The sequence below is a fragment of the Mastomys coucha genome, unplaced genomic scaffold, assembly GCF_008632895.1.
Source record: "Mastomys coucha isolate ucsf_1 unplaced genomic scaffold, UCSF_Mcou_1 pScaffold17, whole genome shotgun sequence".
NCBI lineage: Eukaryota > Metazoa > Chordata > Mammalia > Rodentia > Muridae > Mastomys > Mastomys coucha.
The window spans coordinates 17,560,145-17,578,617 of NW_022196899.1; the positions used below are offsets into that span (position 1 = coordinate 17,560,145).

At 37.3% G+C, this 18,473-nt stretch overlaps 1 protein-coding gene across 2 annotated transcripts in view; it reads right to left on the minus strand.

Annotated features, from left to right (window-relative positions):
* Naaladl2 (N-acetylated alpha-linked acidic dipeptidase like 2) overlaps window positions 1-18,473 on the minus strand; it is an 880,490-nt gene that overhangs the window by 215,995 nt on the left and 646,022 nt on the right. For both annotated transcript variants that reach the window (XM_031376446.1, XM_031376445.1), the window contains one exon: window positions 3,670-3,816. In XM_031376446.1, the coding sequence (XP_031232306.1) occupies window positions 3,670-3,816 (147 nt within the window). The remainder of the gene's footprint in view (window positions 1-3,669; window positions 3,817-18,473) is intronic.

Consider the following 18,473-nt stretch of genomic DNA (forward strand, 5'->3'; position numbering starts at 1 on the left):
CAGCCCTACAAAGGATAATAGATGAAAAACATCAACATAAGGAGCAAAACTACACCCTAGAAGAAGCAGGAGAGTAATCTTTCAACAAATCCACAAAAACCTAATTCCACCTCTTACAATAAAAACAACAGGAAGTAACAATTACTTTTTCTTAATATCTTAATATGAAAATTAATATTTCCAACATATTCTAATTGATTGAAATCCAAAAATATGAGGAATTAGAAATTTATTGACTATCATACAATGGTTTCTCTAATTTGGTAATTGGAGAAAACCATCCAATACTATACAATCCATACACACTTTCAGCTTGTTTGTCCAGGATAGTGTCTTGCTGTGTGCAACATAACGGTCTTGAGATCTTGCTTCTCCTATCTCAGCCTCTCTATTAGTAGTATTGTTTATTTCATGTTTTTACACTATACTATGGTTTTCAGAACAGCTTACATATTTTAAAGTTATTTATATACCCAAAAGAAATGTTGACAATTAAATTGGGAGGGGCTTATAAGAAAATAACCAAGAGTAAGACTGAATGCTTTTCTTGATGTTTGTAACTCTTGTATCAAGTTGCCACAGTATGAACCAAGATTTTAAGCTCTACTAAATATAAAACAATAAACAAAGCATTTTATATATGTTTGTTCATTTAAGAAAATACTAGTAGTGATGTATTATCTTGAAATATACAGTTAATAAGTTTGAAGTTATTTAAAATTTATATTGAGAAAAACATACGTATTTTCAGTATTGTTGTAGACAAGCATCTACATAAGACTGTTAACTTGATTGTTGTTTTATATCAAACAACTTTTATAATACTCATTTTTATTGTTATAATATTTTATAAGTTTTAAAGAATATGACAAAAAAGATATTGTAGGTATTTAAGGGGGTATCTTGGAGGAGTTGGGATACAAAATGAAAACAAGAATGTGAGTTAATTATATATACTTAAAATATGTTTTTAAATGTTAACAAATTTAGATAAATTGAAATCATGTAACTTTTCTCATCATATTGCAATAAAACTTAAAAAAAAGTCAGATCCAAGATCTAAAGATAGAACTATTTCAATGTCAAATATGTTTCTAAATCTCATTTGCTTTGGGAAAGATAAGAAGATTAAATTTGAGAAATATACATCATTTGTACCCAGACTTAGTCTATCTTTAGTACCTAACAAGCTTGACTCAGATGATCCTGCAGTACAGACAGCATCTCTTCAAGAAAGAATAGAAAGTTCCCAGATTTCTTAATCTGTGACATATTTGGCAAGTTGTCTTTCTATATCTATCCACACCATCAATGCATGTTGTCAACAAGTCTCTTGAGTTGACTGAATTCCTGAGATGGCCTGCTATGAGGAGCAACAGTCATATGGGGAGGTCCTATTACCTGGGTAACTTTAGGGAACTATGGAGTTTGTCTGACCTAGCTGCCTTGAGAGGTATATGTTAAAGGTTTTTCAGGTTAAAATAGGCAGTGTTAAAGAAGTGACATTTAGTGTAGAATGTGGTGATTTGAATATGCTTGTCCCAGAGAGTGGTGCTATTAGGAGGTGTAGCCTTGTTGAAGGAAGTGTGTCGCTGTAGAGATGGGCTTTGAGACCCTCCTCCTAGTTGCCTGGAAGACATAGCCTTCTGGCTTCCTTTGGATCAAGATATAGAACTCTGAGCTCCCTCTCCAACATCTAAACACTGGCATCCTATCTTGATAATGGTCTGAACCTCTGAACCTGTAAGCCAGTATCAATTAATGTTTTCCTTCATAAGTATTGCCTTGGTCATAGTGTCTGTTCACAGGAATGGAAAACCTAAGACATAGAAGTCCTACAAACTTTGTTGCTGGAGGAAGGAAATAAGAGGGACATCATTAGTTGATAAAATTCCTGGAATTCATTAGAGAATGTCAGTCTCCTTTCCCTGAAAAGAAGTTGATCCTGGTTAGGAAGAACAATTCAGAGAGCATTTATGCAAAGGGGCCAAAAGAAATTCCTAGTGATGTATTTCAGTTTTGCAAAGAAATAAAATGGTAATAGAAATGTCACAGTTAAAAAATGAAAATGAGGCGGGCAGTGGTGGTGCACACCTGTAATCCCTGCACTTGGGAGGCAGAGGCCAACCTGGTCTACAGAGTGAGTTCCAGGACAGCCAGGGCTACACAGAGAAGAAAGCTTGTCTCAAAAAAACAAGAATGAATAAATAAATAAATAAATAAATAAATAAAATCAACTAACACTGGCAAAATCTAAATTAGAAAAAAAAATATACCCTTTCCCAGTTTCCCCTCTCCTGGAAACCTCCTATCCTATCCCCCCTTGCTTCTATGAGGGTGTTCCTCCACCCCGCCCACTCACAATTCTCCTACACTAGAGCATCTATCAAGCTATAGGACCAAGGACCTCTCCTCCCATTTATTAACATGCATATATTGAGCTTCTGCAATATAGCATCAACACATCTACATGTGCATACATTTTTAAATGTGCTAAATGAAGGCCAGAATGATGGCTAATAGATGGAATACTTCCCACACACACACATGATCATAACACAATGATCTGTGCTCAAGCCCCAGGTTATACTGGAAAAGAAGGAAATTATTCTTGAAATCTCTCCCCTGGTTTCTACATGCCTGCTCTGACACACCCCCAAGCCTGTAATTTTACAAATAACAACAGAAATTTTAAATGTATTTATAAAGATAATAGATGGAAATATTAACTTCAAACAAGTAAATCTAAAGTATTATTCCGATATTACTAAAGAATTAATCCCCCTCAACATGATTCCCCTGGAGTTTGTGTGCTTCACAAGTTTAAGTCGATAATGATCACTATCTACAGGGAAGCAAGAGTGTGGGACAGAAAGCTATGGCTGTGAATACATATAAACTAAACACTGCCACAATCTAATAGAATTTAGGATTCTCCAGAGCTGAAGGTAGGACTCCATAAACATAATGTAAATACTCAGTCCTGGACATATCCATGCTGAAGGACCAATCTACACTTACTTCTACCATCTACACTTCCTTCTAGTCATTGTAAAAAATTTTCTGAAGCAAAATATTCTGGAACCTCTCACAGACATGAACTATGTTTTAAAAAACGTTTAGATTTACCTGGAAGGAATTTACTGTGACATAATTTTGAGAAATATTGAAGTACTCAGGTCCATACCATAGAGGACCAAAGTTAATTAAAGTGAATCATGCTTTCATGTCATTCTTTGCTGATAAGGTTTTCAGGCAGGCAAACTATAGATAAACATAATCCATAAGACTCACATAACACAGATCACATGAACTGTATTTTCCCCTGTGCAAGGTGAGGAGAATCTTCTGCATGTGCCTTGTGTTTTTTGGAACACGGAAGACTACAATTGGGTTTTGAAGTTAATCCAACAACTGATGTTTCCTCTTGTGAAGCTCTCTGTGAAAACGTAACAGTATAAATCTTTCTAAATTGAACTGAACATTCTTTAAAAGGCTGGCTTTTCAAAGAGGCTTACCAAGCCTCTGAACAACAAGATGACTTCACAATGAAGCCCCTCCCAACAGTGACCTATTTGATAATGGAAGATGAATACAAAGTTATGTTAAAATGGAATCAGAACATCTGCTACATTGTGGTGCACACTTTAAATATTTAGGAACAATTACCTCTAATGTTTTGATGTCCTCATAAGCAAACTGCACAGTTGGAACTCCAAGATGGTTGATGAAATAATCAGCATCACCTTGTATCTGCACAGAGCTGACATTGGCTCCTAGGCACTGAGCTCTTCGCATACAATTGAACTTAATTTTCTGAAAAATCAGAATTTAAATATTGTTAACATACAATCATGCTTTCCAGATAATTTATAAGTCAGTGTCACTCAAAATGTGAGCCAAGGATAAGAGAATCAGTTGATATAAATGAAATTATGTTTGAATGAAATTATGTTTATGGTTAGGCTCTGCCATATACTAATAGGACCATTTGAAGGTAGAAGCAGGACTCACTTCTCAGCTTTTTGTGTATGATTCTGAAGCAAACAGCAGTATAGCATTAAGGCAAATGAAGGTGACACCTATCCCTAGGCACTGGCCTATCCCTAGGCACACACACACACACACACACACACACACTGTTAAAGCACTGTTGAAATTTGAAATCACTACTAGTGTTCATAATGAAATTTTATTTTTAACAATAAATTGTAAGCTCGTTGGCATTTTTCATGTAAACAAGCAAACATGTTGTGGATTGAACCATTTAACTCCTTAATTAGCACCTATTGAACACTTTCTCTCTTGCAGCCTGAAATACTTTAAGTAAAATGTCTATAAGTCAACATGCCAGCTGTATTAGCTTTATGACAACACATGTAATGTCAAAAGCACCAAGGATGCCTCCAGACAACTATGTAAAAGGTGGAAGCTGATTGTCATCGCTCTCCAAAGCATGGCCTCAGCTAAAACTGTCAGAGACCATTTACAGCTGATTTTCAATCATAAGCTTCAAAGAATCATCTATGCCTTGACCAGAAGTATAGCAGTTTCCCTAGTGCAAGAACTACTATGACTGGCATTAAAATGAGAGACAGTGATTAGTTCAAAATACAAGTCTTAGTGACTGTGATTGACATTAAGTGGTAATGGTATAATTGGGCCAGGCAATTACTTATGATTGGTCCAAATTAAATGACCAAGGATGGTTGGGATTGGTCCAAATACCACAGCTACCATCATTTGGGCAGGATGTTGATCTGAGACACAGTCTCCTGAGCCGTGTCTCTCCTAAGTTACTTAGGCCCATTTGTTTCTTTGTAGTAGTCTTTTCTTGACTACTTTTAGAAATATGAGCTGAGACAAAATAGTTAAGAAAAAAATGCATCAGAAAGAGCATGGGATATAGCAGAGGAGGAGACTGACTATCATCATGGCTGCTGGCAAGTTGAAAAGGCATTTGTCTCAGCTTACTAGGATCTTGCAGTCATGCTAAGCACAGACCTGATCCCATGAATGCAAGTACTGCTGAGATCCCGTGGACCTGGTGATGTTGTGGTCCAAAGCTCCAGAATACCCAAGTTTTTATGCTCTAACACGCTTCCAAGCATCACACCCTGGCTTCAATCTTAGAACTTCAGCAGACTATTGCTGATTTGATTGTTGAAGATTCAGCTGGAGATACCGTATTGCCACTAAAATTCTGACCTCAGGAAATTGTTCTGCTTATGCGGTACTGACCACACCCCTTTACCCAGTTCTTAATGGCCTTTGAGAGTACTCAGGAAAACTAGGTTGCCCTCTCTAGCACCTTACAGTCTTTATCAGTTCTCTTCAATTTTTCCCATCATTTCAGCTTTTCTTTTCCTCTTCCTCCCCACCCAGTGATTCCGAATGTATTCAGGTAGCTAGGTTTTTTTTTTTCTTTTTACAATATAATAACAGCTAAAGGGAATGTGTGGGCTATCTGTCTCTAGTGGCATTGCATCCGCAATGTGGGTAGGACTGTTAATTTTTCAAGGAATATATCCGTGTAGAGGATAGTAGCTAGTTGCTACCATGAAATGGATCCTATTGGTTACTGCTGGGTTACCTCATCATCTAAGAGCATTGAACAGGCTGAATTTATCCTACCACAGCTCAATGACGAGAAACAATCTTGGGAAGCAGTGGTGGAAAGCAGATGATTAGATACCAACGAACTAAAAGAACAATCTGCAGGATGCACAGTTACAGCAGAAAAGCGCACAATCAGACCACATCAATACAACATAACACTTGAATAGGATAGCAGTAAAACAGGGGCTAGCCAGCAGGTCCACCTCTGAACCGTCTTTTGGTTATCCAATGTTGTAAAGCCCAAGAATTATAAAGTGAATCCCTACAGATGAATGATTGACACGTGGGAAATCTTGAAAGGACAAAGGGAACTCCTCCCTCTGTAGAGATCTCATTGCTATCGTTAGTTCCCAGGCTCCATGTATATCTGGAAGATATTCCACCCCCGTAGCTAGGTCACTAGACACCTCCAGAAGCAGAGACTATGAACTCTCAGAGGAAGATACAACCTGTCTTTTTCACAGACTTCCAAATTAACCATGTCATCAGGGGTTCTGGTTACTCAATGAGAGAGAACCAATTAAACTGAATATAGGTTAGGTGTATACTACAACCATTTAGAATCCACAGTCAACACGAGCATGAGTGACAAGGAGATAAGCGCTCACAGGGTACAATGGCCCCCTGCCCAGCCCCACTATAATCTTCATGTTACAAGAGACCTGATGTTTGTTCCAACATTTCTGTCATTTTCCTTTTTTTCTCTACTTTCATCTTCTTATAGGTCTGCTGTGCCATTTTTACTGTAATTTTAGCAGTATTTTTATTTTTTCATGTTGTTAAACATATATTTACCTCCTTATTTTTACCGAAAATTTTACTTACTTTTTCAGTATTATATATTAATTTAATTTTCTTGCTATTAGTTTTTATTTAATTTCATTATTTTTAATATCCATGATTTTCTTATGTTTTGGCATGCGTCAGTTATTTTCCAAACTTTATCATTCCTATAAAATATTTTTGCTATTTGTTTTCTCTACCTTCGATTTTTTTCCAACTATTTTTCTCTTTCTCATTCCCCTCCTTAACATTATTTTTTGACTCCTCATGTCTTTCCTTTAATTTATGTAACATTTTATGCCTTCCATTTTCCATTTCTCTGCTTCTGTAATTTATTCACTATTTCTACCTTTATATACACAAACACACACATATAATATACAGCTGAATAATAATTTCATAGCTCAACACTTACATATGTCTAGTTATTTTCTATCTTATTAAAGATAAATTAGTGAAGCTTAATTGATTTAATTTTAAATGTATCTGTATTTTATGTTTTGCTATTGTTAACATCATGGTAGTTTGTTTTATATTTTCTGAGTGGCACAAAAAAACAAAACCCTCAAGAATTGATTGCTCTATAAAATAATCTACAAATAACATCACAGAAGATGCTCAAACCAACATAGGTACAATCTTAGCATAGAAAAAAAAAGAAAAATAAAAATACAAGGTGGACAGAGCTACAAGAGGGCAGATGCCACCAGGTCCCAAAGGGACTCCCAGGCTCCAGAGACCCTTAGAGGGTTCACAAAAAGGAAAGGAAGTGGAGGATGAACATCAACCTGAAGAGCATAAAGTATCTGTGAAATAACTGAACCTTTGTGTCTTATAAGATGCTTTCCAAAGTGATTTCATGGAATTCAGTAAGAAGGGTGGAATAGGCAGTAAACGTGGCAAAGAACAGCAGAAGCAATGACACAGTAATGCTTATGGGTACAGGAAGTCAGCTGGAGCAGCAGATAAATGGACATGTTGTTACTGAATAGGGCCAGCAGAATGGTTGGGTCAACACTGCCACCCTCACCCTGTGGGAGCAGAGCTTGGGGGCCACAGCGATGACTGCCATGCTCTGTTGGACTATGAAAGGCAATCTGTGTTCTTGTTGAGCAAGGCTTATTCTGGAGACTCAGTTCAACAGTGAACTACGACCCCAGACATTAGGCGCCTGACACCAGGAGCCCTCAACTCCATTATCCTGTGGCTATCAATCAAGTAGTCAATACCCCAAGCTCCTGGTCTCCTGGCTGTCCTCCGCCCCCACAGTCACCTGACTACGGTCAGGTGTGCCTTCCCCACAGTTACCTGGCAACAGCAAGGTAGCCCAGCCCATTATAAAAGGGGCTACTTGGCCCCTCCTCTCTTTCTTAAACTCTTGTTCTCTTCTCTCTTATCTCTTGTTCCCTCTCTCCGCCTCCGTTCTCCCCTCTCTCCACATGGCCATGGCCAGCCTCTATTTTTCTATCTTCTCTCTCTCTTTGTTTTCTACAATAAAGTTCTAAAATCACGCACCGTCTCTGCTCATCAGGACCCACTATGCTGGAACAATGGAATAATGGAGCAGGTTTCCCTCTAATGAGCTGTCCATCTGTCCAACCTCCTGCAGACAAGCCTCCCTGCACTCCAACCATGGCCTCCAACCAAACCAAGCAGCCCGCTGAGCTAGCTGCCTGAGCTAGCCAGATTCTCCTCCCCGAGGTAAACTGCAAGAGCTCTCCCCCTACCCTCCTCCCTTTACCCGGGGCTAGAGTCCACTTGTGGGTCCATTCTCAGCTATTCCAAGACAGTCAGCAGTCTGGGATGGTTGAGAGTGAGAGCCTGTCATCTCTGGCCTCAGTGTGGTCCAGGGACCCCAAAACCAGCTCTTCTGCGGTACCCAGCGGTCTGTGGTGCCAGAGAGTTGGAGCTGAGACTGTGCCTTCCCCACTCCCTCAGAGCAGGGTTCTGCAGAGGCCTGATGCCTGTCCTTCAGGTGGTTCTGTGGGGGTCCTGTAGCAGTGTTCCTGAGCTCTGGTGGGACACAGGTCTCTCCCAACCCTTTGTGCCGCCCCCACCGCAATGCAGATAGTGCCAAGTGCTGGGTCATATGCTGAGACCTGGAGCTTACGGTGGTCCTGCCCCTGGAAGCTTAACTCAACTGAAAAGTTAGAACCCTGATTCTGGTCAAAAACAGGTTATCTGAGGTGATCCTTAGTGATATTCCAGTATTGATGGTGCTTCAGGAACTTTGAACCAGATGACTCATTGGGATAAGTATTTGCAAGTAAAAGAGTTTGGACAAAATAATATATTCTGTGACACACTGTAGATTCTAACAACACTTTAATAAATGAATGTGCAGCTGGGTGGTGGTGGCGCAAGCCTTTAATCCCAGCACTTGGGAGGCAGAGGCAGATGGACTTCGGAGTTCGAGGCCAGCTTAGTCTACAGAGTGAGTGCCAGGACAGCCATGGCGACACAGAGAAACCCTGTCTCGAGAAAACCAAACCAAATAAATAAATAAATAAATAAATAAATAAATAAATAAATGTGCAATAGAGAGGTGGGAAAGATGGTGAAATGCAGTGGAACCTGAGGCAGTGAGAAGCGGAACTATGGAAGTAGTAATGAAGGTATGGGGTCACGGCTACAGTAGACAAAGAAACATTTCATTCTGACTCCAGACATGCTACCCTACTGCACGATCAGCCTGGTTCTGAGAAACAAGATATCCAAGGTGAATAATGGCTCATTCTTTGGGTTAAGATTCCTCAAAAGACTTTCAGGGTCTGTTCTGCCACCAAGAGACAGGTTGATGCCCATGGTATGTGCTGTCAGAGGAAAGAATGTTAATGTCTGTGCTGCTGATGAAACCATGTTAATAGCCATGATCTGAACTACAGAAGAACTATGATGGTGATAACTATGATGATAACTTGTTGATAATTATGATGGTGACCATGATCCAGGTAAAAAATACGTCTGCAATGGTATGGATGACTACAGGCCCATGACCAAGAAGGGAAGACATTCAAAACTCTTGTGACAACCTCTCCACCCCTAGAAATAGTACAAAGAGAAGACTGTTAAAGAGGATATTTAAACATTGTGGTGAATATGCTGAACTGTAGTTCTACATCAGTAATGGTTTCTGGTGGGAGTAGGGTGACGAAGAACTGTGATGTGTTTAAGAGGCTGGCCACTGGGGAGTTTGACCTTGTGTCAATGACTATATGGGCAATACAAATTGGACTTGGTGGGTTTGGGGGAGGGTGGTAGAAGGGTGTGAGGTGAAACTGGGAGGAATTGGAAGCAAGAATGATGTGGGTGCATTGTATGAAATTCCCAAATAATTAATAAAGTTGTGGGAACAATCAATCAACAATAAAACAAGGTGACATAACTTCTGCAAAAGTGAGTGACTCCTCAACTCAGAGCTCAAAGGTAAAATTATTGGTGAATTTTCAAAGAGTGAACTAGTAAAAAAACGATCAAAGACTTCAAAGAGGATGCAAACGAGGAAATGAATTCAAGTCAGGACATGAAGAGGGAATGTCAGCACAATAGGAAAACCTCAGCGAGGTGAGAGAATGAACGAGGAATAGACAGGAAAAGGCAGCAGCATGGACAATTTGGAAGAAAAATTAGTATACAAAGTGGAATTTAAGGAGAAAAAAAGAAATCTTGGGAATGAAGAATAATTCAAGGAAACAAATATAATCCTATGGGAAAAAATATCACTAATTACCCTTGATTGAACTGAAAAAATATATAAAAAATATAGACAAAAGTTAAGAACATAAAATATTCAAATTATACTAATGAAAAGAAATGATGAGTGACTGAAACTGCATCGTCATGGAGAGTTTTCCCAGTGTGGTTGAAGCCTTAGTGTGATCTCCAGTTCCACATCAACCTGGTGTGGTGGTAAAGGTGTGTAATCCCACACATGAGTGGTGGAGAGAGGATGATTAGAAGTCAAGACTATTCAATGCCATGCAGAGTGTGAGTGTAGTCTACCCTATAAGAAGCTACCTGTAAAAAAGGCATAGCCAATTGGGATATGTATAACCCAGATAACAAGAATTCATGGGGTAATATGAGAAACTTAGGTAAAACCTGAAAGCATACAGAATCTAGCTATTGAAATAATTCCATGGTATTTTCCAAATCCAGAAGAGGAATGCATATCAAAACACAAAACACATTTAGAATCATATCTAGATATGGCTACCTTTCCATGACATATACACTCAAATGTCAAAAAATACAAAGCAAATAAACACCATTAAATGCTGTAAAGAAAAAGCTTTGAATTGTCTGAACAAGTAAGCATGTCAGAATAACACAGACCTCTTATCAAGTAACCTTCAAAACCAAGAAAGTATGAATGATATATTCCAAATCCTGTAAGTAAATAAATGCCAACCCAAACTGCTATCTTAAACCTGACAGAAAAAATATTGCATGACAAACAGAAACGGAGACAGTTCGTGACTACCAAGCTAGCAATACAGAATAAAATGTGACAGTGCCAGTCATGAGGAGCACGGGAAAGAGAACATATCATGACAGTATCCAAAGAACAAAGGAGCCCTGGGAAGGAACTCATCAGGACCAACACAGTGGGCCATTTAACCCCGATATGAGTAATGGAGAAATTAATTTCCCAACCAATTAGGAAACAACTATCAAAATTTTACGGATAATTAAACAACTCTTAACAATAACCTTGAGTGTAAACCTCCTCAGTGTATCAATAAACAACCAGCCACCTATTGTCTAAAAGGAGAAAACTTCAGTAGTGAAGACCTCCAGAGACTGATAGTTCAATCATACTAAATAATATATTGAGTATATAGAAACAGAAAATGAGCTGGCTATTAGGTATTCTGATACCGGAATACCTAATTCTGATAGCTAAAATTAGTCATAAATAAAACCACTACATACTACTAAGGTGAAAAAATTATCAAGAGGCTATCCCAAGGCCAATGAGATGAGATGGCTTAGCAGGTTAGGGAACCTATTGCAAAGTCTAGTGATAGGGTTTAATCTATAAAATCTACCTGGAGGAAGGAGAGAACTGACTCCCTCATGTTGTATTCTGAATTCCATATATGAATTATGTCAAGTTCACACCCATGTCTATAAATACACATGAACACATGGAAATAAAAAAAAATGTAAGTCATATTTTTAGAAGAGCTAACAATTACATATATATATTATATATATACATATACATATACATTATATATATAATATATTATATATATATGTATATATGTGGAGCAGTGGTCTGTTCAGGCAATGCAGACTCAGTCGAGTAATTGGCCTTGAACTCTGGAGCCTCAGTGGGCAGTTTCTTCTTGCTGGGGGCGGAAGGAGCTCAGCTATAACTCCTGAGTCTTTCGCTCCTGTTTCAGTAACAACCCCTCACAGCTGCCCCGGCAGGAAATGCGTGCTCTATCAGGCAAACAATTCCCCAAGCTCCCAGCATTCTAGCTGGTCCCTACCTCCAGTATTCTAACCATAGCCAGGCATGCCTCAGCCCCAAAGACAAATAGCCATGCCCCATACAATATAAGGGGCAGTTCACCTTCCTCCCTCTCTTGCTTCTTTCTTCCTTCTCTTGCTCTCGCCCTTCTCCATCTCTTGCTTCTTTTTTTCCTCTCTTGCTCTCTTACCCTCTTTCCTCTCTTGCTTTCTTTCCCTCTTTCCTGCTCTTTGTTCTCTTCTCTTGCCTTCTTGCTCTCTTGCTTTCCTCCTCTCCTTTATCTCCTCTTCTCCTCTCCTTCCTCTCATTTCCTTCTCTCTTCTGGACTGGCCTATTTTCTCTTTCCTATAATAAAAGATCTCATTTATACATTGATTCCTTTTTGACTAATGTACCTCGCCTGCAGGCCTCAGCTGCAGAGAGAGACCCAGGCCACAGCCGCGAGCCGCCCACGGCCCGCCCACGGTATAACATATGCGTATACTATATGCTGAGATATCTTAGAACAGGTTCCAGTGACATCCAGGAAGTCATTTGGAGTACTTTGAAAACTTATATTCAAAGATATTAGAATATCTGAAAGAAATGGATGTATTTAAAGATACAAATGACCTACCAAAATTGTATCAATAAGGTACAACCATCAACCAAACCCATACAATGGAAATAGATTGAAGTAGTAAGAGCCGATGTCCCCACACACACATAGCGAAGGACAAAGACTAGACATACTTTTTTAAAAAAAAAAGATCTAACATCAATATTCTGCAACTCAATCTACAAAATAGAAAAAAAAAACAAACAAACAAACATTGTTAGCCTCATTCAAGGAAGCTTTCACGACCCTAAAAACAAAGCTTGATAAACACACACACAAACACAAATGACATAAAGCATCACAAATCATTGACATACAACATGACAATATTGCAACTCAGAGGACCAGTGAGGCTAATTTAACATGTACAAATAAATAAATGTAAAGCCACACATAAATGGACTTAACAACATAAATCACATGATGAACTTAGACACAGTAAAGTCTTTTGATACAATTCTATATCTCATTTCAAGACATACACTTTTATTCATTCTAATCACCACTGAAAGCAGGATAATGGCAATGTAACCCAGAATGCTTTTTTGACCTGATGAAACTTTAAAAATACTTTAAAATATAACCAGTTAAAGACTACCACTGCGTATGTTAGCACACCTATAATTTCAACTCTTATCTTAGGTAACGATGAATTATGTCAGCTTTTTAACTGTAATGATAGATATTTCAAACATAATGTTTTACTGTTAATCCAATTTTCTCAGGAGTTAACAGAAAAATCTTTGCAACAAAATAAAAAATATGTTCAAATAGAGACCCAACATAATGTGTTTATAAGTAACAGCAAAGGTTTAATTTAAGTTTTTGTACAAATGTCTTAGGTGATGAAACTCTTTTTAACTAGAGAAGATTATTGTGTTACAGTGTCTCAGTAACCACATTTTTCTCTTTACAAATATAACTTCCTGAAAAGGGAGTTAATACTCTTAGTCTGACCACATCCTTGTTATGATTAGCCACTGAAAGTGCTATATCTACCTGAAGTACTTGTTGAATATAATGTTAAATATTCTCAAAGACAAACCCCAAAATTAAGAAAATTAACACATGAAATACAAAGCAACTACTTTACAATATGCTAAAACTCCTGAATATTTTTTAGTGATCCAAATATTAACATTTTTCTTTGAAATTATTTATTCATAATGGATCATTTTTTTCTAGTTGAACCTTTGTGCCAAAGGTAGGAGAGATAGTCAGCAGGGCTGGATAACTGGTCTTCCCAACCAGCCTGAAATACTCTATATTTTATTGAATTGGGACACAAAATTTTAAATGTCCTGTACTATTACTTGTTATCTATTTCTGCTATGTACCTAAATAATGAGTCTGTGCCACTATTTAGGTAGTTTGTAACCCTACCGGTACAACCATCTAACCTTTGCAAGACTACATCTTACCTTACCCAGCATCAGTGACAATATCAGATGGCTTGAATTTTTGCATATTTTATTCTCAAACTCTGTACCAAGTCACAGCTGTATTCCTTAGAGAGAAGGCATCTATTTCTCTCAAAAGAATTGTATAGATCAAGAATTGACAATTCTAAATTAAACTTTACATGCCTATTAAAGAATTATTTTTAAATGATATCTATGTAAAATAATTGACAGTACTGCCATTGTTGTGTATTAACTACCTTCTTATAAAATGTTTTATGTTCTCATGTATGTAAATTCTTAAAATGTTAGTAATGGCCTATTCCAATCACTCTTGACTTTTATTTTCTGAAAATTACATTTTTTTTTATCATCAGTATTTCATTGTTTAGGGAGACAAAACTGATTGTGAAATATAAAATGTGTCAGGTGAGAGATTTTCTTCATCTAAACAATTTGATTTAGACATTGCCTAACCTGAGTCACAGTCACTAACAGTTCCCTATTCATCACTGGAGCCTATCATCCATGGCTGGAAATGTAGTTCAGTAATATTAGAACGACTATGCCATAGCCATAAGCAAGCATGAACAACAACAGGAGGAAGAGAGAGAGAGAGAGAGAGAGAGAGAGAGAGAGAGAGAGAGAGAGAGAGAGAGAGAGAGAGAGAGAGAGAGAAAGAAAGAAAGAAAGGAAGGAAGGAAGGAAGTCAAATTCTTAGGTTTGACTCTAAGTCATATATATCTGCTAGGAATATTTAGTTTTCAAAGGGGCACTTTAGTAGATTTTAGGTGATCCATACCAAGTAATGGATAGGAATAGACTCAACCCTTACAAGCACTAATATCTCTGAGGAGAGTGAAAAAAATGTTATTTTCTTTATTTTACTAGAAGTTAAACACTGTGGGAGAAGGAAGGTTGCTAGCAAATTTGTGCAGGTCAATTAACTTTTTAAATTTATTTACAAGGCTGAGTAAATTCTTATTAACTATTTTATCTAAGGGGTTCAAAATGATCTAGATTTAATGTTTGATAACAAGCATTTTTATTCCAGCTCATAAAATAAGCAAGTTCAGGCAACAACCGTGTCTGTCACTTGTTTAATTTCTCGCTGCAAGTCCGCTGAAGACCTGAAAGAGCATCTCCAGCCAAATTCTCAAGAGGCACAAAGCAAGAACCTTAGCAAATGAGCTTATGTGAATGTTGTAGAAATTAAATTACCATTATATTAATTAAAATGTCGTGCTAAGTTATACTAACAAGTATTTTAAATACTTTAAAGTTTGTCTTTATATATTCTTCCACACATGTAAATATTCTATACCTCATTCCTTCTTTCTAACTCTTACAAGACTCCTATCCCTACATCTCCTACTCAACTTCCTGTCTTCTTGATAGTAAGACTGATATATATATATATATATATATATATATATGATACATAGATGTGCACTGTGATATATGATATATAGAATATATGATATATAATATGATATATGTGTTGTATGATATATGGAATAAAGATATAAAGGTATAAAGATAGGCAGATGATTAGATGATTTGATGTTTACATAGATTAGATATTACACATTAGATATATATATATATGCAGATATATGCATATATATACATGTATATATATGCATAGTTACTATTGTGGGGAATCTTTTTGGAATTAACACTCAATCACCAATTACAGTGGAAGTGAGGATATGTCATCGCCAAACCAAAGTCAATACAAGGCTTCAGTCTCAGGTGTAGTTTGCATTCTCATTTTATACTCTAAAACCACAAGATGGGGAGTACAGGCATGCAAGAGCGTACAGCCGTACAAGTGGGAGTCAGTAGGTTGTTAAGGCAAATGACCCATTGTTTCAGCTAATTCTCTAAGTTATTGTGTTCCTCGAAGCAAATGAACTCAAATTTGGCAAATAGTCAGTACAAGATGTGCTCTGAGTAAATCTCTCGATAAATCATTATCTAATAATTGATCTCTCTACCTCATTCTGCTTCAGTATCATATTCTGAAATACTTAAGCCTGAGTTTGTGGCTCACACTTACAATTGTAGTACGTGGAAGGTTGAGGCAGGAGGATCAGCAATATTGTGAGGCCAGTCAGGTACATAGTGAGTTCTAAGTCATTTTATACTAAAGTGTACAGAATTCTTAAATCTAAACCAAATTCTTTTAAGTAATGTATTTGTGTTTAACAGCTCAAGTCTTCTATTTCTCTTGCGTTCTGCTTAACCTGCATTTACTAGTCAAAGAATAGCTACTTTGACTGCTTGCATAAACAAAGTACATTTAGAAGAGAAGGATTACAGTCTATAAATTAACTCATTTCATTTCAGAATTATCTTCTAACCTCATCTGGGTAGAATTAATCCATCCTTTGGTTTACATGGAGTTCAAGCATACAGAGGTTTCTCCACCGCAGTCATGATGGTCAACCACTATAAAAAGTTTCTCATTACAAACACCATGTCTGTGCCATCCGTTAGAGAATCTGTGTGCCAAACACATTTGGCTATGGGAAGTCTGAGTAAATGGCGCATTGATAAGTCTATCTGTGAGGGCCATACTGGATGAGATTGTTATTTGAGTAAAACAAGCCCTCATCCAGCCAAAGGAAGCCCTGAATGGGTGAGATGGCTGATCCTCCTATGAGGTAGAGGTGACTCCTGTCTGAGCCCTGTTATGTTGTGAATAATATACTGTATGATAACTGCTCCAATATCTTTGCGTCTTTGGAAGGTCCTCATCATGTTTGATGCTGGCCACTCTCATGTTAAACCTATTTCTTCCTGAATTACAAACTTGAACCTAGAGCAGCAAATTCCATAGCCTTTCTCCAACACTACTCATATTACCTCTAAGTGCAACTGAGAGTTTACTAGAAAAATATAGCACTGCTCCAAATGACCTGTGGCTAGCACACTAGCTCCATGTACACTCACCCAGAATACTGTCCCCACAGGATCTCTAATGGCCAGAACAGGATATGGATTTTATGTCTTTGTGAAGGATAACCAGTCTGGACTCACACGCTGTTCCACGCTGAAGAACCGGCTGACATAACATAACTCGGGCTATTATTTCAGCAGCCTTCTTGAGGTCTGTCTTAAATAGCTTTGCCAGCCTCTCAGGCACTGCTATTTTAAATAATATGGTGTCAGCACTTCCGTGATAGATACCAGCTGCCAAGCATTAAAAAAATTAAATTTAGCCAAAAAACCTAACTGGCTTTCAAATAAACACTGTTTTAAGCTGCAAGTATTTTGATGAAATACTTAAACAAAAAATCTTTGATGAAACAATATAGTAACTTCCCTTTAAAAAATAAACATTTGGAAGACTAGCCCAGAAACATGAAACAGCTGGAATTGCTTTGCATACTTAGAAGTACCAACAGGATGTAGGGCAAAGTTTGCTCTTCTGCCTATGACCAAGGCTGCAGGGCAGTTGTAAATCACATAGGAACTCTGAAGTTTCAAACAGGCAATTCATTTAATTTCAGGAGGACACGAGGAGAAAAGGATGGAAAAAATGCACACTTAGCAAGCAGCAGGGCAGAGGATGTGGACAGCAGAGTAGCACACATTACCATTTCAAGCAAGTGAAGTGCTGAAAGTGATAAATTGGACAGAGAAAGAAACACCATCAGCAGGAATACGTCTAGGTCTGACAGATGGAGGCATTGCAGCATAGGTTTAAAGCCCTACACAGGGAGAAGGGCTAGCAAAGAAAGAGCTTCACTGGAGGGAGCCCAGCAAAAGCTGGCAGGCCACTGTTGTATCTAGGGAAGACTGCTTGGCAGCTGCCCAAATGCTAATCTTAGCGCCCACCCAATGCCAGCCATCACCGCTTGGCTTCGACGTGTCATGCATGAGGACCACCATCTTGTTATCGTGCATCACCGTCTTTCCATCACATCTTTTATTAACACTTTATGTTCTTGGGGTTTATTTTTCCTTATGTCATACACATTCCTAAAGGCAGAAAATCTATTTTATGCATTTTTTTGCTGTCTTTGTATAGGTTTGTAAAATAAAATAATACAAAAAGCTTGTAAATGTGCTGTCAGTCTAACAATGCCAGTTTAAAAACTGTCTTTGCGAATTTCTATCAGTTTGTTTTCTACAAGTGTGGGGTGGTGCACTGTTATTATATTATAATATAATATTATTATATTATTAATATTATATATAACAATTAATATAATATAATATTATTATATTATAATATATAATAATATAATGTTATTACATTATATATAATATTATAAATATATATAATATATATAACACATATATATATTATATATAATATAATATTTTATTTATGTTTATATACATGTGTGTGTATATATATACACATATATATGTGTGTATAGCTATATTCATATACTATATACATATATATATGTATATATACATATATATACTAAATAAAAGCTCAAGATCATTATATAAAGGTCTTTTGTGATTAAAACAGTCAGGTATTATTACCATCTACAAACAGCCTCAAGTTTTGTAAACAAAAACCAGTTCTGAGGATAAGAGTCAACTTCAGTCATACGTTTAAACAAAG